Raw genomic sequence first — 24,658 nt, forward strand, 5'->3', positions numbered from 1 at the left:
AGATAAACACGCAAGGACTTTTCTAGAGAGTTCCAAGTGCATTGTGGGATTGCTAAACCGGCATCACCTTCCTCTTCTCGCCGCAAAGATGATGGTGAGTAGAATGTCATGCTGATATTCAACAGAGATCCTGAATCATCCGCAGCATTATTTGCACATCATGTTTTGCGGAGACAAACTATGCTTAGAGATTTTAACTGGCATCCTTAAAATCAGTGTATCTTTTATGTCGAAATCACCTCGATCCGTATTTTATCCTGTGATTGTGATGCTAACTAGTTAGCTTGCTAGCCCATTCTCCAATCTCTCCGCCCATAGCAATAACGGGCTCCTCCTAAGATTTTGACAACTGAGGCTATCTCAGATATTGTTGCTTGCTAGCACCCTGCTTTTGCACAATCATTTTGCTAACAATAGAAATGCAAGAGGAGTGCATATGTGCGTGCTTGCTATAATAATGAGTGCAAACTCGTTTTCGAAACGGTGGTAAGAAAAGAAAGGGAAGATGCGCTGTCCAGCTAGCTTGCTAGGTCGTTTGTGACTAGACAGTAAATGCACTTACCACTTGCTGACACAAACCTAACGATAACATTTTGCTCTGACATGCACCTTGGTCATGTATTGTGTCAGGAACGAATGTCTGACCTAACCATCTTAAGACCGTGAAGACAATGTTAAAGCCTCAAAGATGTACTCATACAGACAAAGGCATTAGGATGCTCGAACCTGGGCGTGAGTGGATGCTACTACAAGCTAATCTTGGTGACATCTCCAGCGACCAGTCAGTTTATCAGTTTATCTTACAGTTGAGTTGAAGGGAGAAGACATTGTCTGTCAGACAGTGCAGTGAAAGATGGGGAGGCTGTTAATTCCAGCATGTCGTTAGCGCTATACATCTTGGGGTGGGATGTGTTTTCTTGACATGCACGGCGCTAGTATCTCATACCTTGTAAGGTAATGGTCTCTGTGTTGGTGTGCCTCGTCCCCTTTTTACTAGCCCGCACCAGTTATCGTGTTGAAGGAAGGGACCGACACCTCCCAAGGTGTGCCCCAGCTGGTCAGCAACATCAATGCCTGCCAGGTGATCGCAGAGGCGGTGCGCACCACCCTCGGGCCCCGCGGCATGGACAAGCTGGTGGTGGACAACAGAGGTGAGAGATGATATGTATTAAACTGTGACTCAGCTTTTTTAATCTATTGCAGTGGTGTGCTAAAAGATTGAGGTTCTGAGTCTTTCTTACCCTGCAAATATGTAAAAGTTTGTGACATTGGCCAACTAATATTTGAGATGATTTTATGACAAAATTTGTCTCTCAAATCTTTTCAGTTTTATAATTGAGGCTTCAGAAGCAAAACTACCTGTATATAACTTCAACCAATTTCATTTATAATTTTTCAGGCAAAGCCACTATTTCTAATGATGGTGCAACCATCTTGAAACTGCTGGAAGTCGTTCATCCGGCTGCCAAAACACTTGTCGACATCGCCAGATCACAGGATGCTGAGGTGAGTCTGGTGCAGGACTCAGGTTGAATGCACATGCTTTATGATGGATGAATGAGTGGATGGATGGATCAATTAATGGACTGAGCAGCATAATGGACGTGGACGGCAGCAGGTTCATACAGGTAAACTGGTGCGGGAACGCACACCGGCCCCGTTCTGTTTGGCCTCATTACGGCGAGAGGGTGCTCCATAGGTTATTTGAGAACCAAGAATTCTATTTGCCTTCTATTTGTCTTTGGACAGCATGACCTGTATGAATGAAAACTTCAGACCTTCCTGAAAATACCCTGTGAAGGCATGTTCAGACGGTTTGAGAACTGTTGCTGTTGCCCGTTCCCGCACCTACTCTTGAACCGATTGCCGTGTTCACGCCACAAATCTGACTGTCTGTGTGTGCTCCACAGGTTGGTGACGGCACAACGTCGGTGACTCTGCTGGCTGCGGAGTTCCTAAAGCAGCTGAAGCCGTACGTGGAGGAGGGTGTGCACCCCCAGACCATCATCCGGGCCTTCCGCACTGCCACCCACCTCGCTGTCAAGAAGACCCGGGAGATCGCCATCACTATCAAGAAGGACGACAAACAGTACGTGCACCTTTGACTTTAATGTCGCTCTTGCGATAGAGTTAAATCAATGGTATTAATGAGAGCCCCATTGGCTGTCGGAAGAAAAGTAGGCCAATGTGCATGCGGCATACCCTAGGTTTTGGTGTGAATGTTTACTTTGTGAAATGGCTTGTACAGTGGTACCAAAAAAAATGGTAGAATGATCGACTAGATTCTTGCATGTTTTCATTCTTTTCTGTTCTTTTCCTTTTTTTTTAAAGAAAGAGGCCGCACCTTGCATTTAGTGTTTTTCATCACACCGTGTATTAAAAAGAGCCATAACTATATGCAAGCTGAAAATTGGACTTAAAGCTGCTTGTGAAGTAGAACAAATAAATGGTAGAATGATTCGATTCTTTCATGTGTTTTAATTGTCTCTACCCAGAGAGCAGAGGGAGCTCCTGGAGAAGTGCGCGTCCACGGCCATGAACTCCAAGCTGATCGCCGGCAACAAGGAGTTTTTCTCCCAGATGGTGGTGGACGCAGTCATGTCACTGGACGACCTGCTGCCCCTCAAGATGATCGGCATGAAGAAGGTGCAGGGAGGAGCTCTCGAGGTGAGGTTTTTTTTTTATGCCTTTATTTGATGGGGACAGTGGGAGAGAGAGAGATAGATGGGGCAGGGCTGGGAAATGTGAAAGCCCAACTGGGGAACTCCCGCTCCCATTGTTATTGTGACACATAGCACAAGTACATACAACGAAATTGCATTTATGCCTCACCCGTGCAAGGGGGCTGCCCCCAATGGGGCCCGAAAGGGAGCAGTGCGGCGGAACGGCACCATGCTCACGGTACCTCAGTCATGGAGGAGGATGGGGGAGAGCACTGGTTAACTCCCCCCACCAACCTAGCGGGTCGGGAGTCAAACCAGCAAACCTAAAGTCGGATTCATAGTTAATGTAACTGGTGCTAACCTCATTCATACCTCCCTGGCGAAGATGGCGTGCGCTCAAAATTACATCACACGCCCCTCCGCAAGCTGCCACGGCGCGAGGTGGTGCACCCCACATTTTTTGTAACTTGGCGTGCGCCACCAGCAACCATGTATGTAGCCTAGGCAGACAAAGCAGGAGTTGCGAAGAGATATAGCTACAGCTACTGTACTACAGAATGGACCCTGCATCATTTTGAGGATAATAAAATGTCTTGGAGAGTTATTTTATCTTCTCCCTTAAGTGTTGTTCAGTGAAACAATTGTTTACTTTTTTCAGAAGTACGTTGTGTTTGTCGATCTATTTATAAATTCTGCAGCCAGAACAATGCTCTCACATGGTCTTGGAATGATCTGGCAATGTAGGCTACAACAAAAATCTATGTTTCATTGTGGTAAGTCATAAGTCAGACGTTCAGCAGCCCTACAGCAGCGTGTTTATCTTTCTGTTTTTATACATCTGTAGAACTCACGCTGCGAGTTGCGACAGATTCTGCCGTTTCTCTCATGAACAGAAGAGGGCACACTTCCGAAAATGCAAGCAAAAGCCTGTAAATGGCGCTTTTGACTATGAATGGTCTGCCACATTTTAATGGTTCTCGCGCCAAATTCCGCACGTAAAGTATGCGACGCCCTTTAGGCTACAAGTCTGACGCCCTAACCGCTTACCCATGACTGCCCTAATCACCCAGGCCCGGTTCCCCATGGGCAATGCAAGCCCAAATTTGTTACAGCGCCCCCCACGCTTCAATATTTAAATGCGTTGTGTCTCCTTCCTCTCAGGACTCCCAGCTGGTGGCCGGCGTGGCCTTCAAGAAGACCTTCTCCTACGCCGGCTTTGAGATGCAGCCCAAGCGCTACGAGAGCCCTAAGATCGCCCTGCTCAACGTGGAGCTGGAGCTCAAGGCGGAGAAGGACAACGCAGAGGTCCGCGTCAACAACGTAGAGGTAGGCTATTACCATCATGAGCTCATTTTCAGAAATGGTACAGTATCACTTTAAAAGCTAGTTTAGTGATTGTGTACTTTGTTGCAATAACGTGTATTGGGCATTATAGTGTTGAAATGTATGGCTAAAAACTACAGGTATACTACAGGTACATTTGTCAATGCTACTTTTCCTGCTTCAAATGCTTTTAATTGAGGGTATTTGTCATGTTAAAAGACTCATTGATTCAGAGACTGATTGGCTTTGATCCATCTCAAAGTGTAAAAAAAATCATCCTGCACACTGTTCATTCCAACAGCAAACCATAATAAGTTTCGATCATCTGACCTTCTTCAGGTAAAAATTTGATCTGAAGAAGTTTGCGTCACTGAAACGTTGTATTTAAGTTTGCTGTTAGAACTGGACAGTGTGCAGGTTATTTTTGCACTTAAATGACAAATTCACTGGGATAATATCATACGCACCTGTCCAACTAGTGTGCAATGTCATCTGTTTAAACCTTGATATATCTCACCACCACCACCACCACCAGGATTACCAGGCGATCGTGGACGCTGAGTGGAACATCCTATACGACAAGCTGGAGAAGATCTACAACTCGGGAGCCAAGGTGGTGCTGTCCAAGCTGCCCATTGGAGACGTAGCCACGCAGTACTTTGCCGACAGGGACCTGTTCTGTGCCGGCCGCGTGCAGGAGGAGGACCTCAAGAGGACCATGATGGTGAGCATTGATATCGGTGAACTGAAAGTGGAGATGCCCGCACTCACAAGCTGAGTGTTGTTCATTTAGTATGCCATCATGTGTCCACAAGCAGATGCGTTTTGGCAGACCGTTTCGGTGCATTTCATTGCATTAAAAACGTAGCTAGTGGCTGAGCACTGATGGTGAAACATATCTGTCTTATTGTCCACCATAGAGAGCAAAAGTTATTCGCCTGAGGTTTTGTATCAGCCCGCATATCAGCATGCCATTGATATAAACAGACTATACAGACCACAGACTATAAACAGTTAATACTTGCCAACAGTTTCCAAGTATTCTGACAGGCAAGCCAAGTATTCTGACATTGCGTAATGGGCTGACCGTCACTAGGGTTCTGGTTATGCTCTGACTATCGCACCCATGAGCCTGGCTCTTGGTAGCAGTCAGAGTGCCAGGTTGGTCCTCCAGAGGCCTGGGTTCAAATCCGGGCGGGGCAACGCTACCCCCATAAACTCAGTCTCGGTTTCAAATTGACTGTGTTTCATGGAGTCCTGGAAAGCATCTAGGTGAGGGAGCTTGGTGTAGGCTTGGAAAGTTGATGTTGGAAGGTGTAGTTTCTTTCAGAGCAGATCCATGGTTGTAGGCGAGTAGTACATCTATGCAAAAAAAATACCTAAACCCAAAAAAAATTGATACAAAAGGTTTTTCAACTGATTGTGTTACCTCTAAGTGTCCTTAATAACATACTAAAAATCTAGGAAAATCTGACTTCAGGAAAGGTGTCATTTACAAGATCAAAGTTTTTAAAAATAAAGGTTACTACATGATAATTACATTGGCATGAACTAACATGTTTTCAGGATCTGTTTGTTTGGAGTGCTGTTTGGGTGGATAAAGACACTACTGCTATGATAATATCCATGTGCTGTTTTGTCAGGGCACATCATCAGTGATGAATCATGGTGTCACTAGGCATTTTGGGTCTTTCAGCAGCTGAACTGAATAGACAGGAGCCACTACATGTGTAAGTAGAGGGCAAGGTGAAACGGTTGGTACTGGAGACAGACAATGTCCTGAAAGGACATAGGGCTTTAGCATAGCTTTCAGGTAAGCCAGAGTAGGGCCTGATGTAGCGTCATAGTCAAGGGTCAGGGCCTTGTATTCAATTAGGGCATGAGAAAGAGGACATGACTGGGAAACTGAGGCTATGTGGTCAGAGAATGAAAGATGGTCATCAACAATGACACCTAGATTTCTTGTGGCCTTATTTGAGGCAACAGTAGCAGAATCCATATTGAGCTCGATATCATGGCAACCTAAATCTTTGGCTGGGATCACCAGCAGTGCATTTGGGCGAGGCTCAACTGAAGGTTGCATTCCTTCATACTTGTGGATAGTTCAGAGAGGCAAGCGGAAATGTGTGTGACCGTGGAGTCCTCTGGCACAAAGTAACTGTGCTTCATCGGTGTAACAGTAGTATGAGAAGCTGTGAGAACAGATAACATGGCCCAGTGATGTGGTGTACATGGCAAATAGGAGTCCAAGCACCAGCCCTTAGGACACCTCTGTGGAGAGGCTATGATTTGAGGACAGCTGACCTTGCCATGATACATGCTAAGAATGATATCACCAGACTCAAAGAATGTCTGGAAGAACTTGAGACACATAAAACTCAATTATTTATCTAAGAGAGATGTTAAATAATCATGTTTTGAAAAAAAAATGCTAGCTGGTGTGTCTGCACAAAGATTTTTAGATTTACTACGAAACAAAAAGAGATATCCATAATCTCTTCTGAAGATATCTTCTGGCTTACTAGAAACAAAATAAAAGAGTAATTTTGAGCTTGGCTTTTTCAGATTTTGAGGTTTTGCATTTTGAAATTTAATGCATATTTAATTAGATATAGTCCAATTACCATATTAAAACATAACATTTCAGAAAACTTGCAATACATTTTTTTCTCACAAATATGTGAGTAATCACCGGATTAAGTTTCATGGTGATATCGGCAAGCTAAATTTTTTGGCCTATTCACCTGGAGTGTCTCTTGACCCTTATAATAAGCCTATGGCAGCCATGTTGAAAAAAACTCATTTCCCAAAGTCAGATTTTACTAGATTTTTAGTATGTCATTTAGCAGGTCCAATAGTAATAGAATCCATAAAAAAAACCTTTTGTATCAATTTTTTTGGGGTTAAACCCTAAATGTACTCGCCTATTGTTATTTACTGTACTTTGTGGTGATTGTGCTACCTTGTTAAAATCTGAAGAGGGCTGCAGGTTCGAATCCCTCCCTTCCACTCCCCATCTCACTCCATGGCCCATGGACAATGTGCCCTTTCAGCAAGGAACCTGTCCCCATACTGCTCCAGGGACTGTAGTCAATACCCTGTCCAGGGCTGATAGTATTCAGGCTCTATGCCTGATTTCAGGCTTGACAGAGTTTGCAAAAATAAAAACATCGATAATAATTAGCCATTAGGTTATTCTTACCTCAGAAAGTGTTACATGTTCAGGGTTTTCTTCTACTATCAGGCTTGAATAATGGTCATACACAGGCTATCAAATGTTTGAATAATGTGTCAAAATAGGCCTACGTTACATCACTATGCAGTATCTTGTCGTCGTCGTTAGAGCAGTGGAAAAAGTTCAGGCTCGGGATTTTTTTTTCACTATCACCCCTGCCTGTCCTTAAATTAACTGCAAGTCGTTTTAGCTAAAAGCTTCAGCTAAGTGTAATGTAATGTAATACCTTATCAGACTGTAGAAGTTAAGACTCTCCATTTGTCATGCAGTAGTGAGTAGAGGTAGTGTTGTGGCATTTGAGTGGAACTAGTAGACTTTTTATGATAAATGTGGTTCCGCTTTTTTACATTTAGTATTCTATGCTGCTGCTGTTGCTGGCAACAATGTGGTGCACTGTTGGGCAGAAATAACACATTTCATCTGAGTTAAAGAAGAGTATTGGGCATCGTGCAGTAAGGTGATTGAAAAGGAGCTGCACTGGTAGAACCCTCGGATTAATCGTTACAAAACCGTTTTTCAAATTGTTACATGATCAAATGGTCAAGGCTGAAGGCTATTCTGTCCGATCTATTATTTCTGTCAAAACAAAAGTGGCTCTGTACAAAATAAGTTTTTGAACAGCTGTAATTCATTTGGCTCAAACAACATGCATTCATGTTGTCAAAAGAAAAATGTGCTTTTACCAAGGACCCAATACTCCACCTGCCAGGACTATAAGGTTATGGCAGGAAATGAATGTGAGGCCAGCCATGCGTGAGGGCTGGCACCAACAGGGGAGGGAGGGAGAGAGAGGGGGATCACATTTTACTGGCCCTCCAGATCAAGCTACACGGGGAACAAAAGACTGACTTTGGACAGGTAGACTTTTAATCCTGTTTTTTTTCTTTCTTTTTTTCTGTTTATAAAGAGTTTGACATTTAAATCGGGCTTTAGCTGACGGACGACGTCACACTTTTTATTTTGTTTAGTTTATTTTTTGGAGTGTCGCTTGCTTAACCCATTTTGTCCTAAGCCCTTTTTGGGAAAGGGTGACCTCTTCCTATTAAATCCTAAATATCTCAGCCTCCGAAACACATACAAACATGAAATGAGTTACATAGAAAAACCAAGACCCTCCCCTTGCATTGTAATGTGTAACATAAACACATAGGTAATAAAACAGCTAAAATCTCAAAATCCTGAAAAACCCGTATACGTGTCTCCAGGACACAATGGGTTAAGAATGTCCTTGTCACTCTCTCTTTTCTGTGGAGTTTCAAGGCAGTTGAGAAGTATTGTCAGTTTTATAAGAAGTATTTTGCTCTTTCCTCTCCGCACACCATCACATGACTAAATACCAAGTGAAAAAAATATTTCTCTTTTTAGCATTAAGACTTTTAAGCAAATTGTATCAACCGGTGCGGGAACACATCTGAAGTCAGTTTCCCTTGTGGACTAAAGCAGATTATCAGCTTTGCAACACGTTCAGTGGATGGCGTAAGAACGTCGGGACTAGCTCTACTCCTTCTTACATCATAAGGATTATGCCACACTGTAGGTTTACAGCATTTGCATTCACGTCGCATCCAAACACAGACGTACCCTCTGGGTTTTCAACTTTCAAAAGCCTGTTACACCTTACAAACAGCATTCAAATTTGCAGAAAACTGATTCATAACTCATGCGTGCATACTTACAAAAAGTACCCCACTAAAGGCCTTATTTTACCTTTTACCCATGTTCATATCTGCAAAAATTTGGCAAGATGGCGGATGGCTGCTTTATTCATTGGTTGTAGCAAATTAAAGAGGAGGAGGAGAGGTTTGAATATGGAATCAGATTTAAATAATATTTTTTTTAAAGAAAGACTTGGCACAGAACATTTTGAGGAGTAAAAGGAAGGAGGAAGTTAGGAGGGAATTGTACGCATCATCCAGCTGCCAGTAGCATCACTGTACGACCATGTCTCTTCAGAGTCCATAACTGGTACATTTGTGTTTGTCCTGCAGGCGTGTGGAGGCTCCATCCAGACCAGTGTGGGTGCCATGACCGATGACGTGCTGGGACGGTGTGAACTCTTCGAGGAAGTCCAGGTCGGAGGAGAGAGGTGAGGAATATCTGCTGCACAGTTGTGCCTCACAGATCAGTCATCACACTTGCTAAAACTTGGATCATCTTGGTGTCTGTCAAGGTGAAAGAAGAGCATAAACAGGCTGTGCAAACTGCCAAGCCTTGGGCATCAGCCGTTTATCACTTGTCAGAATGGGATATGGATATGAGTGTCTGACAGATCAATCAACCTCATTTTAATGGAGGACATCTAGTAACTTCATGTCTTGCTAAGTGAAAAAAACAGCATGTAAACAGGCTATGGTCGAGGCAAGCTGCCAAGCCTTTGGCTCCAGCCATTCATCAGTTGTCAGAATGGCATATGGATCTGGTTCTTGTTATTCTCTAAAGGAGTAATAAGAAATACAAGTATCTGATTTAGAATAAATTGTACAAAAGCCAGATTTCAATGACTTGCAACTGTGTAGACTTAATATTACATCTAAATGTGATGTATTGTGAGATGAAACAAGGCTTTGCATGTGTTTGCAGTGACGTGAAGAACAAATGAAAGGCCCACAGCCTGTCAAATCTGAAAGCAGACACCCTTATCTTGCCTTCTGATTTCACAGCTTAAGTTTTTTTTATCCACTCCATGTAGCCACTGGCAAATTACAACCAATCTGGTTTGACATCATGTTAGCTCAGACAGATGATGGACGTCAAATGAGCTCTTTGGTATCTAAAGTGTTTGTTGTAGTTGTTTTCCCCGGTGTGCTTTAGGGCCTTTTTACGTGGTTATTGATTGTGGGATGTAGGGCTTAGGTTGGCTCATTAATTTCACTCTATGTTGTGTGTCTCAAGGGTCTTTCTACACAACATTTCGCCAGCTTATCGTCTGATTTACCATCAGACCAAATGCATGTGAAGCCACAACAGGTGAAGATGTCAGTGGCATTACCAGGAGATTGAGAGAGTGGTGACAGCATGGCTGTATAGGCTGTTTTGATGCATGGCTGTGTTGTTAGCCATCAGCCATTTATCTTGATTGTTTCGTTTTTTGTGTTGCATGCTAAAACACTTCTTTACTGGCAGGTCAGGGTTTGAGAATGTGTTGGTCTGTGTGGGCACAGATTAGTATTTTTCGAATTTTGCCATAATGGGCGTCATATTCATGTCCTCTCAAAGATATGTTACGCTAAGCCAGGCGTTTTTTCACTAGTTTTCCCTTTTTTGTTGACTTAAAGTCTGATTTATTTCAGATGCAATAAAAGAGAAATCAACAGTCAGTCAAGATGGTAATACATGACTGTGCATGTGTTCAGGTACAACTTCTTCAAGGGCTGCCCCAAGGCCAAGACATGTACCATCATCCTGAGGGGCGGGGCTGAGCAGTTCATGGAGGAGACGGAACGCTCGCTGCACGACGCCATCATGATCGTGCGCAGGGCCATCAAGGTAGGTTGAGACGCACAAGCGACATGGGGTCCTTTCCATCATCCGAAGTCCCCTCCTCCCTTGTGCAAAGATTGCCAACTGCTCATGGACGGTACTTGACCTGGCTTAATTCAATTTTACTGATGCCTTTTTGCTGTCAGGCAAAAACAGCTATTTTCTGAATAGACTCCGTGCGAACAGAAACAATAAACAGTCCCTCGCTGCCTTATCGCTCTCCTATCGCTTGTTTTATTTGTACTGTTTTTTTAATGACTGTTGCCTATGAAAGCAGCTTCATTATTGGCCCATCATTAAGTGTAGCAGGACTGAAAGACCTACTTTATAGTGCATGAAAGAAAACTTGCACATGCAAGAAAACAACTGAACATGAGATTTTTATCACCTAATTGGATGTTTAAGGCTACTAAATGTCCATCTTGGGAAATATTCTCTCATTCTGTGAGAAGTCCTCAATGGTTTTCGAACACTAATCAACACTTGCAAGGAGTTGATAAGAAAGTGAATCCAAACCAGGGATGGTGCCTTTGTTTTGTGTCAAACCGGTTACAGCCTCTGGGATTTTCACACAAGTGAAGCTGGGCTTTCAAAAAATAATCAATAGGGTTTTCTGTATTAATTTTGAAATAGGATATAGGATATGCATCATGTTCATGTTTAAACTAGAGCCCATAGTTTTGCATTTAATGCCAAATCTGATATTTGAGCTTGACTGTCATGTTTAGTAATCCTTATCCTTCCATTTATCTTCATATAGTCTGCACTGAACCAGTAATGGTAATCATAAATAAAATGTAAATGAATACATTGAAATGCACACCACTTAGTAAGTGAATGCAAACCTCAGCAAACAAACCAGAGTTAAAAACCTTTAAATCTCTAACTCTGCTAACAGACGATGGCTTTATGTCTCTGCTAGCAATAATAATAATACACATCACCTGGTTTTGCAATGACAATGATGGTGGCTGATGGAAGAGCCACGTAGCTGCCTCCCCCTGGGGGCCTGACTAGTCAGTAAGAGATGAGGTTCAGTCAAGTGTTCAATATCGCAGAATAAGCTCTAATAAATGATGCAAGCCTCCAGCATAGAGCACTGGTCGTTATTTCGAATTACGGGCTGGTGAAATGGGAAGGCCGTTTTCTGATTGGCTGATGGAGGTATACATTAATTCCGTGGGACTGCTCAACCGTTAAAAAGTATTCTTGCATTAAGCTGAAGCGCCATTCCTTATTGATGCCCCATAGAATGATAATGATGGCAATAACTTCTAATGTAACGGTTGCCTTTCTGATTTTTAACGACAGGTTGCATTAAATGGCACGCAATGACTTGTCATTTGTAAAGAAGTACTAGAATTATTTAACATTCTTACATTTATGACGTGTTTGTTCGTTTGTGTTAACGGCCCATAAGGAGAACAACGACCTTTTTCCATTTTTTTGCTTATAGTTTTGCTTACTTAATACTCTTTCTTTTGTTTACTTGTTGTCTCCAGAATGACTCAGTGGTGGCGGGCGGCGGTGCCATCGAGATGGAGCTGTCCAAGTACCTGCGGGACTACTCGCGGACCATCCCTGGCAAGCAGCAGCTGCTGATCGGCGCCTACGCCAAGGCCCTGGAGATCATCCCCCGCCAGCTCTGCGACAACGCCGGCTTCGACGCCACCAACATCCTCAACAAGCTCCGCGCCAAGCACGCACAGGTAACGACAAACAGTAGGCGATTATCACAGACCACTACCCTGATCTAAAAAATTTTAGAGACATATTGTGCATGAATCCTCAACAAGCTCCTCACCAAGCACGCACAGGTTACACACCACCTTTATGGGTGTAAATTCAATTCTAGATAAACTGCTCCTTTCCTTTCCTCCCCTCTTTTCTGAAGAAAATGGTGATTTCATCACAATAGTATTTTTCAAAATATGTAAAGAATAAGCAAATGAATTATTGGAATAGTTTAAAAAAATGTGGGCCATGAGTCTATAATCTATGAAAGTATTTGAAAAAAATATTTCTATAATTCCATCAAAGATATTCTAATTTTTGGAAAGGTAAACAGTAAATACAGTGAGACATCCAATGCATCCTCAACAAGCTCCATGCCAAGCACACATACACATAACGACTGACACTGTTATCGGTATGTGAAATACCTGAATGGCGGGATGGAGAGCAAACGCCAGGTTCTTTTTACTAACACATTGGGTGTAAATTGTAAGACACAGCCTTTGTGTGTGAAGAGATGTCAGTGGAACAGCATGTGGTAGTTCTGCATTGATGGTTATATCGATCTCAATGAATAATCTCCCCATGTCCTCTGTTGTAATTCCCTCTCCTGCACAGGGTGGCATGTGGTTCGGCGTGGACGTTAACAATGAGGACATTGCAGACAACTTCACGGCGTGCGTGTGGGAGCCGGCCATCGTGCGCATCAACGCCCTGACCGCCGCCTCCGAGGCTGCCTGCCTCATCCTGTCGGTGGACGAGACCATCAGGAACCCCCGCTCCTCCATGGACGGCCCGCCCGGAGGCATGCCCCGGGGCAGGGGACGCGGACGCCCCCACGCCCACTAAGCACCATCGCCCCTTTTCCCCCAAATCCCCCCTTATTCTGTGCTTAGCTCCTGCACCACCCACCCCATCTTCTCTCTCAGCTCCTGCTGTCTCCCGTTGGCATTTGATGGGGCAGATCGTCAATGAAGGTCAGCCTGGACTCTGGACTCTCAAAGTACATACTCACCATACGGTTGCAGAAAACACGCCTGGTAATAGCGGTAGTAGCCCAATTGATTTGGCTTCTGTCTCTGCACTCAATCACCCAAGCACCCACCATTTATTTTTGTTTGCAAAAAAAAAGAAAATTGATTCTTTGTACTTAGTTTTGTTGCAAAAATATCATTCTATGTCATTTTGTACTTTTTTTAATTGTTTGTCCACCCCGTTTACTGGACTCCTTCTCACCACCCCCCAAGTTAGTTTCATCAATCTTGAGCAGAGTTGGGTCTGTATTGTGAGTTACCAGTCAGTCATGATGAGTCAACCAGGCAGGGAGGGCTCCTCTCAGCGTCTCGGTGTGCCTGCGCTACAGATTTGGACTCTCCCTCGTCCCTCCTGATAAGCACTGATTATTGAGCTGCAGTAGATTTGCCGTTTTTTTTCTCTGTTGGGTCACACTCTGTGGAGTTATTTATTGGACCATTAAAATGAATGCTCCCACAGCTCTCGGACGAGTCCCGGTCTCAATCATTTTTTTCTCTCTGCCTCATTTGCCAGCCTTTCAAACCTTAATCTCGCATTTCAAAGGCTCTCATATCAGAGCTTGTATTGCTCATTATGGCTTTTCAAAAGCCCTCAAGCCTTTATTTAGGTGTTAGACTTTTCTCTACATATTTCTTCAATGCATAGCAATGTTGACGTTACATTACATTTAGCAGACTCTTTTCACCAAAGCGACTTACAAGTAGTGTTGCACCGATACCGACACCAGTATCGGAGGGGGCCCAGATCGGCACTAATATGGTATCGGTATCAGCGAGTACCAACAAATAGGGCACGATACCATTTACCAATGCTTGTATGAGTTATTTCATAGAGGTATTTAAAAAGTATAAAAAGTTTTGCTGGATTCACTTTGTATTAGTCTTTTTCCTGTTTCACAAAGGTAGGCAGCAGCCTGACAAAGCCATGCAATGATTTTACATCCAAGTAGTATGCACTACAGCCCTTCATATATATATATACATTTCAAACAGAGTGGTATCGGTATCGGCCGATACTGCACAGCCAGGTATCGGTATCGGGGCCAAAAAATGGTATCGGTGCAACACTACTTACAAGCAAGTACAGTGTTAACTGTTTGTGTGTGAACTGAAGTATTTACTACATTAGGGACTACTCGGGGCTATTTGGTGAAGTTTGATGGCTGTTCTATCTTGTAACTCACTCTGGCATTTTTCAAAAGCCCTCAAGGCTTCAGCATTATATTATTCTTCAAGGGTCTCAATACTGTGCCCAGCTACGACAGGGCAATGTTTACAATATTAGGGGCTGTACCCAGCCTCTCAGTCTTCGGAAACAAATTTTGACAGTTCGACTGCACTGAGTGTGGTGTCTTTCCTGGAGGAGATGGCTTGATTTAATTATTAATACAATTGGAACAACAGGCTCAAAAGACATGACTTATCTGTAAATGACGACATGGAACAGGTGGTGGCGAAGCTTTATGGTCTTTAATACAAAAAAGGTACACAAGAACGAAACCAAAGCTAAGTGCAGAGAATACAAGAATACACGATACATGTCATCATAACAAATACTCCAGTCAATATAGTGGATAGGTCCCAGCGTGCAGTTTAAGAATACCATATCAGTCATATAAATAGGTATGTACAGTGTGTGAACTAAAAGTTAATGTCCCAGCTTATTTTCCAAGAGAAATTCCAGCATCATTTAATTTTTAAAAAAATGTTGATTAGATTTATGTTTGTGCCACAAGGGGGCACCAACTCCATAACGCCCAATAAACTCCACAAAGCACAATAACTTCTGATTACCCTGTACACTGCAGGTATTTTCAATAATAATTAAAAAAACAGTAAAACTTAGCTCTTTGGTTTTTAAAGAAACTTGATGTATGTCAACCCCCCAATACAATCAAACATAAGTGCCATTATTTCCTTCTCTAAGTAACATGGTTCCAAAATGATGTTCTTTTTGAGATGTTTTTTTTCATGCAGTGCCTCTTCACGTTCTCCCATTTTCCTCAATTGTCCTTCGTCTGTGAAGATTGTCATTCATCCAGATCACGACCCAAACAGGTTAGCTGCAGCTACAGGAAATCTTTGTGCTTGAAGATGTTTCGCCTATCAGACGTGTTAAAAGTAAAAGCAAAAAAAAGAAACAGGTTTTCTTCCAGCACAGGTAGCTCATCTGAGTAACTGGTAGACCTGTGTGCTTGTCTTATGATCAGCTGACTGCAATGGTTGAATCAAGTTTGTGTTGGGTCCTTCAGTAACAACACAGTCTAGCTACCTCATTAGGTACAATGGAGTAAATGGTGTAACAGTTATGTAGTATCATAGTATCATATGGAGGTTTTGTACTTGCACTATGAATTTACTTTTACTTTTGACACCTCTGCTCCTCATCCAAGTAGTTTTATTAGTTCTGGGCAAAGCGGAGGGAGGGAGGGAGATCTCTAGATCTTTCAGCATTTCCCACCACAGTGACCAGAACTGACGAAGATTTTTAAATGAGGAGCGAACTATCCTCAAGCTGTAAATAGTCTAGTTGCTTAAAGCTTGAAACTCTGATGGGCCTTTTTCGGGCACACTGAACAATGATCAGCAAACTCTTCAATGCATTCGGAGCAGGTATTCAGTCGCATTCTGTGGCATAGACATATGCACATAGGCGCCACATTTTTTGCCCGAAACCTGTAGTCATGTATACCTGCTTCACTTAAAAACAGAACTTGGCTGACGTCATGACGAAAAAAGCCCACGCCAACTTCAAAACAGTCCCTCAAGGGTCAAAGGTCATCCCTTTCTAATTGGACAGGAAGTCAATGCTGGCTCGCACCGAGCGATTCGACGCCATGTCGATTGCCATCACCTTGATCTCTGTGTCTCCGAACTGCATGGTGGTGCGGATCTCCCGGCGCTCCACTCCGGCTCCGGTGCCGTTGTTGCACCCAGTAGCACCCCCAGTGGCACCAGCCCCTGCCACTGGCTCCAGATCGGGCAGATCCAGGGTGATCTGGCCACACTTCCTCACCCCGGGGTCGCTTATGTAGACGACGTCGTCGCTGACGCTGCAGTAGATGTTGATGATGATCTTGCGCTGGCCGACGCGAGCGGGCGTGTAGCTCCGCCTCACCACCTCCCCCAGGGCCACCGACTGGTCCACGGCCACGAAGCGGTCCAGGATGTCCGTGCACCAGTCGCGGCCGTCCTTCACCAGCAGCTTGTCGCGCGGGTGCCGGCCCTCCACGTAGCGGTTCAGCACGCCCACGCCGTAGGTGAGCGGGAGGCGGCGCACGCGCACCACCGTGGGATCCAGGCCAAAGAGCACGGCGCCCTTGAGGATGGTCAGGCCCACGTCCTGCGGGATGATGACGCGGCAGCCGCCGCCGCGGCCCAGCAGGGGGCTCTGCTGCGCCGCCCGCTGCAGCATGGGAGACTCGGCGAAGCCGCCCACCAGGAAGAGGAAACGCACGCCCTGCACCTCCGGCTTGGCCATCAGCTCCTCTGTGAAGTGGGGGGAAGAAAAGAGGAGAGACGGACATAACAAGGGTCAGTACCAGTAGAGAGGAAGCAGTATGTAACAGAATTCCCAAAGTTTTACGATACTACATAGAACAAACTCAGGCTTGGGGGCCCTCCTTTTTTAATGCCCTGCCTGCACCTCCGCCTTTGCCATCAGCTCCTCTGTGGAGGGGTAAAGAAAGAGGAGAGGAGGACATAACAAGGGTCAGTACCAGTAGAGAGTAAGCAGTATGTAACAGAATTCTTTGCGATACTACATAAGGGGCCTCCTTATTTAACACCCTGCACCTCCGGGTTGGCCATCAGCTCCTCTGTGGAGGATGAAAGATGATAGAGGGATGTAACAGGGGTCAGTAGTATACTATAGAGTCAGATATGTGTGATACTTCATAGAACCGAGGTGGGCAAATTCAGGCACGGGTCCACATGTGGCCCGTAGAGCCATTACAAGAGGAAGCGCACTGTAACCAATACCCTGTTCTTAAAGGGACACTGTGTGAGATTTTTAGTTATTTCCAGAATTCCTGCTGCCCATTCACTAATGTTACCTTTTTCATGAATACTTACCACCAGCATCAAATTCTAAGTATTTATTATGACTGGAAAAATTGCACTTTTCATACATGAAAAGGGGGATCTTCTCCATGGTCCGCCATTTTGAAATTCCAAAAATAGCCATTTTTAGCTGCAAAAATGACTGTACTTGGACCATACTAGAAAATATTTGTTAATTACTTAGTAAACTTTCATGTAAAGATCAAATTTGGCAATAGGCAGCCCAGTTTCAATGAGCAGCATAGTTGCAGTACCTTTTTTGACCATTTCCTGCACAGTGTCCTTTTAAAATAACTAAGTGGCTTTGGATTTTTTTTTTAAAAGCGTTAGCTAAGTGTAATGTAATGAACTTGGGGTTGGAGAAGGAGATGGATAGGTACAGAAGAGTATAGTGATGTGTTTGATGACGGGCTTTATTAGATGCCCTGCACCGGCTTGGCCACCAGCTCCTCTGCGGAGGCAAAAGAAAGGAAGGGTCGCGCTCCAAACTATTCCAACACTCTTGGGGGCATGGAATTGTCCAAAATGTATTGGTATCCTCATGCTTTGCTGATGCAAAAAGCGAACCAAATTCATATTGAACCTTATAGGTTAGGAATGGGATGGCAGTTACGTTCATGTGTGAGTCAAGGCCGCTTAGCGAATACTTTTGGTAATATACACTGTGTGCAGAATTATTAGGCAAACATGTTTTTTGACCATATTGTCCATTTTATGCGTATTTTCTGCCACCAACCTTTATGAACATGAAAAACTATTGGATTTAAGCATTCCAGATCATGCATATGTGTATAATAAGATGGGGGTGTGATCAAAGGAGCCCAACATCCAATATCCGGTGTGCATAATTATTAGGCAACTTTGCTTTCTCCTGGGAAAATGGACCACAAAATAGATCTAACAAACTGAAAAGTCTATAAACAATTTTGAAGTCTTCCAGAGGGATGTGGCTCTCTTGAAATTGGCAAGACGTTGGTAACGTTAGCACAGAAGTATCAAATGCACCGTTGCAAAGTCATCAGTCTCACATGAAATGTCACTGCCAAAAATTTGAAGAATTTAAGGTGAAACTACAAGAAAATTATTACCCTGCAGTGCTATCATATTCCAGAATGCAAACTTCCATCAGGTGTCCAGAAGAACAGGTTGTTGAGCACTCAGAGACATAGCAAAGGTAAGAAGGGATGACACCAGACAACCATTTAACAAGTTAATTAAGTCAAGACTGGGTCAAGAAATACCCTAGGACAGAGTTTTTAAAGGTATTATGGACTGGTGAAAGTGACTATTGACAGACAGGGTGGATGAGCCCATAGCTGGATCTGTGAGGGAAAAGTTTGCAACTTTCAAGAAGACAGTGGTATTTATGCAGTATTCTGCTGGCATTTGAGTAGAACTCAGGAACTCATCTGAGTGTGCACATTACCGATCTAGCCATGGGCTCATCGATCTGGTCCATTATCAGTCACTTTCACAAGTTCATAAAACCATTGACAAAATTGTCTAAAGACCTTTCTTGACCCTGTCTTGACTGCATTTCTTGTTGAATGGTCTTCAAGTTTCAACCTGTTTTACCTTGGTCATGTCTCTGAGTGCTGAATACAATGTTTTTGTGGACACACGGTGTAGGTTTCAGTTCTGGGATATAACAGCACTGCAGGGTAATCATTTTGTGATAGTTTGACCTTCAATTCTTCTCAATCCGGCAGTTACTTTGTGAGCACAATGCATGTGACACTGATGACTTCGTAACGGTGCATTAGACGGATATGACCAATATCTGGGCAATTTCAAGACAGCCACATCCCTCTGGAAGACTTCAAAATTGTTTATAGACTTTTCAGAGTTTGTTAGATCTCCTTTGTGGCCTATTTTCCCAGAGGAAAACAAAGTTGCCTAATAATTATGCACACTAATTTTGCCCTGATATAGGGTATTGGGCCCCTCCGATCACACTGTCTCTTATTATACCAATATGCATGACCTGGAATGCTTAAATCCAATAGGTGTTCATGTCCATAGAGTTTGGTAGCGGAAAATATGCATATAATGGACAATATGGTCAAAAAACATGTTTGCCTAATAATTCTGTACACAGTGTAGAGTCGATTCCTCCGTGGGAAAAGGGTGGAGACGAGCGAGGGTGGACATGAGAGTTGGACAGAACACAAGAGAAAGAACATGGTCAGGAAGGTCTTGAGCAGAGCTGAGCTCGGACAGGTTGATTACGATGCGTGAGAACATCAGGGTGTTCCCAAGCACTTCAGAAAACATAATAGTACAGTACTGTATAGTAAATGTCTTTGTTTTAACAGATTTTTTTCAGTCAGGGATTTCATTTTAAAAAATGCTTTGCGCTACAAGAATGATTGCATGAATGCGTCAGCTCCTTCATGCAACGCTATGTAGAACGACTCCATGTTCACATCTCTGACATGATTGTAGAAACAGGCTGAAGGAAGCAGACTCCTCTGTGGGAAAATACTGGAGAGTGACCGAGCGAGGATGGGAGAGGGTGGACAGCACAGGGTCAGGAAGGTCAGGAGCAGAGCTGTGGCAAGTTGATTACATTTGGTGTTTCCCCCAGCACTTTACACAGTGCTTAATGCGGCCACCCAGGGGCTGATTACTGCACATGCCTACTGGGCCCAGGCAAGTGAGCAGCACTCCTATGTGGTAAAAGGGTGTTAGCGTGAGGGTGGGACAGGAGAGGAACAGGGGTCAGGAAGGTGATGGAACTGAACTGAGATCTGGCTGAAGTACCGCACTATAGATCACAATGTGCGACGAAGAGATTCTGCTCTAAGGGTGTTTTGAAGGAAGTTACTACGAACAAAAAAAAGACTAGCAAGCTTTTGAAGCCCTGAGAACAAGTCAGTGTTCAAATCAAAGCCCTTTTATGCTTCAGCAGCTGTTCTAGTAGGCTTTCATTGATGTCTGATGAAACAGAAGTCCTTCAGATTAAGGGTTCATTAAGAAGCAAAACTTTTGCCAAGACCAAAGCTTTGCTACTTGAATGACTGGGTTAATACATCTCTATTATCATTAGTTAAAGGCAATAGAAAAATGCCAGAATTATGCTGTACTGATAATATGTATCAAAATTGTTGTCTGAAAATGGGTCTGAAAAACTGATTAGGGAAAAGACAATCATCATACATCATACACACTGTAGTTGTAAGCAATGTTTGTCCTATGTCTCAGGTAGGAGGATCAATACATTGTAAAACATTAAATGTAAATGTGTCATGGTAAATCATAGAACGTATAAATAGAACAGTTAGTTATATACAATGTATGGGGTAAATGCATTGGGATGTGCTCATCAGAAGCCTTACCGATGTGTTTGATGATGTTGTTGATGGTGGGCTGGAAAAGCTCATGCATGGCTTCTGGAGTGAGCCGCAGCATTCCCTGGCACGACCACTTCACTATGTTCATACTGTAGCAGGAGAGAGAGAGAAAGAGAGAGAGAGTTTCCGTTATTTAACAATTGGCATCTCCTCCATTTGAATTAACCTATTTTCTGATGCTGCATATACTATGTTGTTTGACCTTAAGCGCCTGGAGCGACATATACACTGCATTCAGGCTCTTTGGATTTGAGGGGTTTTTTTATAAAAAAAATATGGGTATGTTAGCGCTGAATGAACACCTTCTAATGCAAGATGTTTTATGTTCTTTGGAGGCAGAGAAGTTTTAATAGGCTGAGGGCACTTTTTCCAAAAAAAAGGGTTTGGGCATTCAGCAGCCGTTATTTGCAGGTGCACTTAGGCCCTGACCTGACCTGACCTTTGCCTACAAATCTTAAGTAGCCTGAAAAGCTACAGCACTTGTCTCTTCTGACATAGTTTCCCTGCATAATAAACCTGCATAACCTCTTCTCACCCCTAACCCTCTACACCCCTGTGCACTTACTTGTCCTTGTGCAGCCAATAGGTCCTCCTCCACAATTGATGTATTACTGTACAATCTGTATTAACCGCACAGTCTGTACTTGATTGTATGTCAATCCCTGTAAGTCGCTTTTGCTAAATGTAATGTAATGTAATCTTCCCTATTTAGGATATGCATATTGTACATGCTTTCCTGTTTGGACACAGTTCCATGCTGTCAGAATTGCAATTAGCTAGTCAAATGTCGAAAGCAGATCTACTACCTTACCTTTCCGCAAACCAATAACTACACAACACAGTTAGTGCTTAAAATGTACCAACTGACTCATACAGAGAAAGATTTTGAAATAGTGCACAAGTCGAGAGCTGTCTCTGTTTTGGACAAGTACATGGCGATTCATAGATCAAGAAAATCAAGAATGACCCTTCAGATCAGATTTTTATACAGTCAAAACTAATTACCTGGGCAAATGTGAAAACATATGAACCACTACCACACTAGGATCTAACTGAACATACAGAAGCTAGGCAGTTTTAAGTTGTATGGGCCATAGGTTCGCACTCCACCCATTAACTAATTGGATTTAAGTAAAACATGTCAGTCAGATCTTACAGTCAGGGCCAAGTCATCTCAGCAGATATATCTACTCTGCCGAGCCTAAGGAATGTAACAGCCTGTACCAACCTCTAAGCACCATCAGTCCCAGTGATAAGTGCATTTGGTGTTGAGTGTGGAATGCGGGTGTGTGTTAGTTGAGATATGAGTGAGTATATTATGTGTATGGCAGGTAATGTTTCTACAACAGTAGCCACATAACACATACCGTTGCACCTGTGGAACGCTGTATTCTCTGAAAAAAACTTTACTACCATAGTAGACCTATACGACACAATCACTATGATATTGCACAAGGCCTTAAGTAATAGCCTACATTACGACTTGGTCATTGCCATTCAGGTAACAGCTAATTTATAACATGGACCATGTGTTACTGGGTTAAAATAAAAAAAGAAAGATTTCTACTGTGTATAAACATTTGTGCACATCATCCAACCGTATCTCACTCATTTCGGGAAGTATTCACGAAAAAAATATATTAATTTTCGTGGTGCATTCACGTTATTGCCCGCCTTTCGTGAAGTCTTCACGAAAATAATAGATTAATTTTCACGCTGCCTATAGGTTTTTTGTTTACAAAAATTCCTGTCGTGAGGAGGGGCAAGATGTTAAGAAACCAACCACGTGGCTTCATTTTTTGATTGACAGCAATTTCCAACAATCCGAGGTTGAACAGTGCATAGCCAGCGTCGCGCAGCCAGGGATTGTTTACAAACGGTAAACCCATGTATAATATAAAACCTTTCTGCATGATCTTTATGCTTCATAGACATTGTGTACCAGAGGCAGGAAGCCGTCATGGATTTTTCCATTTTCCTCAGTCCACACAGTCCATCATGCAAGCATGGAGTGTAAACACAGCAATGCAAATTCTTGCCCTGTGGTAAAACCTCATCTATCAACCTGTCAACCTGGCATTTTGGGATTTGTTCCTCCTGGCTTGCCGTACAAGACAGCTTGCAGGTATTTTCACGATTAGATAGCTAATCAACGCCCTCATGGCTCGTTCTTGAATACAAAGCAAAGGAGCAGAAAACAACAATAAATCTAGACAAAACAAATCAGTTTTTTTCAGACTGTGACAATTACTGACTGACAAACGAGACGTGGCGCGCTACGAGGTGGGAATATAAAATTGAATCCAATTTTCTCAGCTGGCTCCAATATCAACAAGTCGGAGAGGAGAATCAGGGGTTCTCATTTCAAGATAATTAAACTCAATCAAACAGCAGGGGTGCAGTCTACCAAGACGACAATTAGACATAAAAACACAGTGTGAATTGCCTCATAATGTTTGAACGGCTATCCATCCGTACAAGGAGGACCTATTAGCCAAATTAGGTGTGTCTCTCATAGAGAGCTGTGAAGAATCTCATTACAAATCATCCATCTTGTGGAGAAGCATATCTGTGACCATTTCCTCTAATCTTACAACACCATGTATTAAATAATTATGAATTTCCATCGTAATCTTTTCCCTGAAATTGTATCCTGTGCCAAAGCAGTCATTCTTCTAGCTCCGTAACCAAGAGGAAATGACTAAAGTGGCATGGTGAAGTAATCTGTGATGACGCGAAAAGGTTTAACAGACTTCAGAGATGAAAAGAGGGGTTTTCCCATGAAATAATACTGGGGTATACAATGCAATCAGTATCATCTATATTGACAAGGCCTTTGCCGCAATACAGAAAGATGGGTTGGCATTCTTTAAGAGGCAACAGATTGGCACAAAAAGTATGGACTCTCTAGTCTCCCTACTACACTACAGCGATGTCATTCATTCCTCTAGTTCAGGGGTTCCCAAACTTAAACATGACAAGGCCCCCCATATACCGGTAAATTCCACCCAAGCAATGCTTTTTCTCTTCCTCTCTTCTCCCAATTTTTCCCTAAAAGACTGACCCACAATGTATATAGGGCAGCCCATTGGTGCATCCTGAATATACAGTGGACTTGGCCAATCATAAAGTGCATCAGGGGGTCCCAGATCGGCCTTGATTTCACACAATGTTCAAATCCAATGTTCCAATCCCGGATTTGTTTTTCTTTAGCTTCCTTACTTGCTCTTGCGCAAGGCCGTCTCCACACTCTGCCCCCGGTGCCTCTTGTAGAAGTCGATGAAGGAGAAGGGCAGCGAGATGTTGAGCGCGTTGGGTCGGCCGGGCGCGGCGGTCCGCTTGCGGGCCTCGAAGGCGATCATCAGGTCCACCCAGGCGGCCGGCCGCTTGGCCTTGAAGCTCTCGATGAAGTCAGCACCGAATATCTGGCAGAGCAAGGCTTCAAAGGCCAGGTCCACGCCCACCGCACCATACGGGCCACCTGAGGAGAGGATAGGAGAGGAGAGGAGAGGAGAGGAGAGGATAGGAGAGGAGAGGAGAGGAGAGGAGAGGACCAGGGGAAGAGTGGTCGAGAGGGCAGAAGAGGACCGGGGGAAGAGCGGTCGAGAGGAGAGGAGAGGAGAGGAGAAAAGATGTAAGAATTTTTAAGGGCTTTTGTGTCTTTAATGCTTACTGTATATAGGATAGTTGAGAGTATGACAGAAAGAGAGTGGGAGAGTCAGATGGGACAGGACTCGGACCTGTGTCGCCAGGTGGGGGTCTTAGAGCTCTGTG

The 24,658-nt window shown here is 43.5% G+C and overlaps 2 protein-coding genes across 2 annotated transcripts in view; one reads left to right on the plus strand and one right to left on the minus strand.

The window, feature by feature from the left end:
• cct7 (chaperonin containing TCP1, subunit 7 (eta)) lies at positions 1-13,931 on the plus strand. Its single transcript, XM_063186253.1, has 11 exons — positions 1-94; positions 998-1,151; positions 1,400-1,506; positions 1,911-2,089; positions 2,496-2,667; positions 3,825-3,989; positions 4,522-4,710; positions 9,210-9,307; positions 10,575-10,707; positions 12,204-12,410; positions 13,054-13,931. Exons 1-11 carry the CDS (start codon positions 89-91, stop codon positions 13,282-13,284), a joined length of 1,641 nt encoding a protein of 546 aa, XP_063042323.1. The 5' UTR covers positions 1-88; the 3' UTR covers positions 13,285-13,931.
• Positions 13,932-15,172: 1,241 nt separating this feature from the next.
• Positions 15,173-24,658, minus strand: part of hspa12b (heat shock protein 12B) — a 59,588-nt gene continuing 50,102 nt past the window's right edge. Inside the window, exons 11-13 of the mRNA XM_063186254.1 lie at positions 24,107-24,365; positions 20,870-20,973; positions 15,173-16,958 (exon numbers count right to left, since the gene is read on the minus strand). Coding sequence (XP_063042324.1) covers positions 16,258-16,958; positions 20,870-20,973; positions 24,107-24,365 — 1,064 coding nt within the window. The 3' untranslated portion in view covers positions 15,173-16,257. The remainder of the gene's footprint in view (positions 16,959-20,869; positions 20,974-24,106; positions 24,366-24,658) is intronic.

The sequence above is a fragment of the Engraulis encrasicolus genome, chromosome 21 (genome assembly GCF_034702125.1).
Source record: "Engraulis encrasicolus isolate BLACKSEA-1 chromosome 21, IST_EnEncr_1.0, whole genome shotgun sequence".
In the NCBI taxonomy this organism is placed as follows: Eukaryota; Metazoa; Chordata; class Actinopteri; order Clupeiformes; family Engraulidae; genus Engraulis; species Engraulis encrasicolus.

Bases quoted from the DNA above. Each gene is read 5' to 3' on its own strand.
- cct7 (XM_063186253.1), top strand. The intron at 2,668-3,824 runs GTGAGGTTTTTT...CCTTCCTCTCAG, and splicing joins TGCAGGGAGGAGCTCTCGAG to GACTCCCAGCTGGTGGCCGG. The intron at 3,990-4,521 runs GTAGGCTATTAC...CACCACCACCAG, and splicing joins TCCGCGTCAACAACGTAGAG to GATTACCAGGCGATCGTGGA.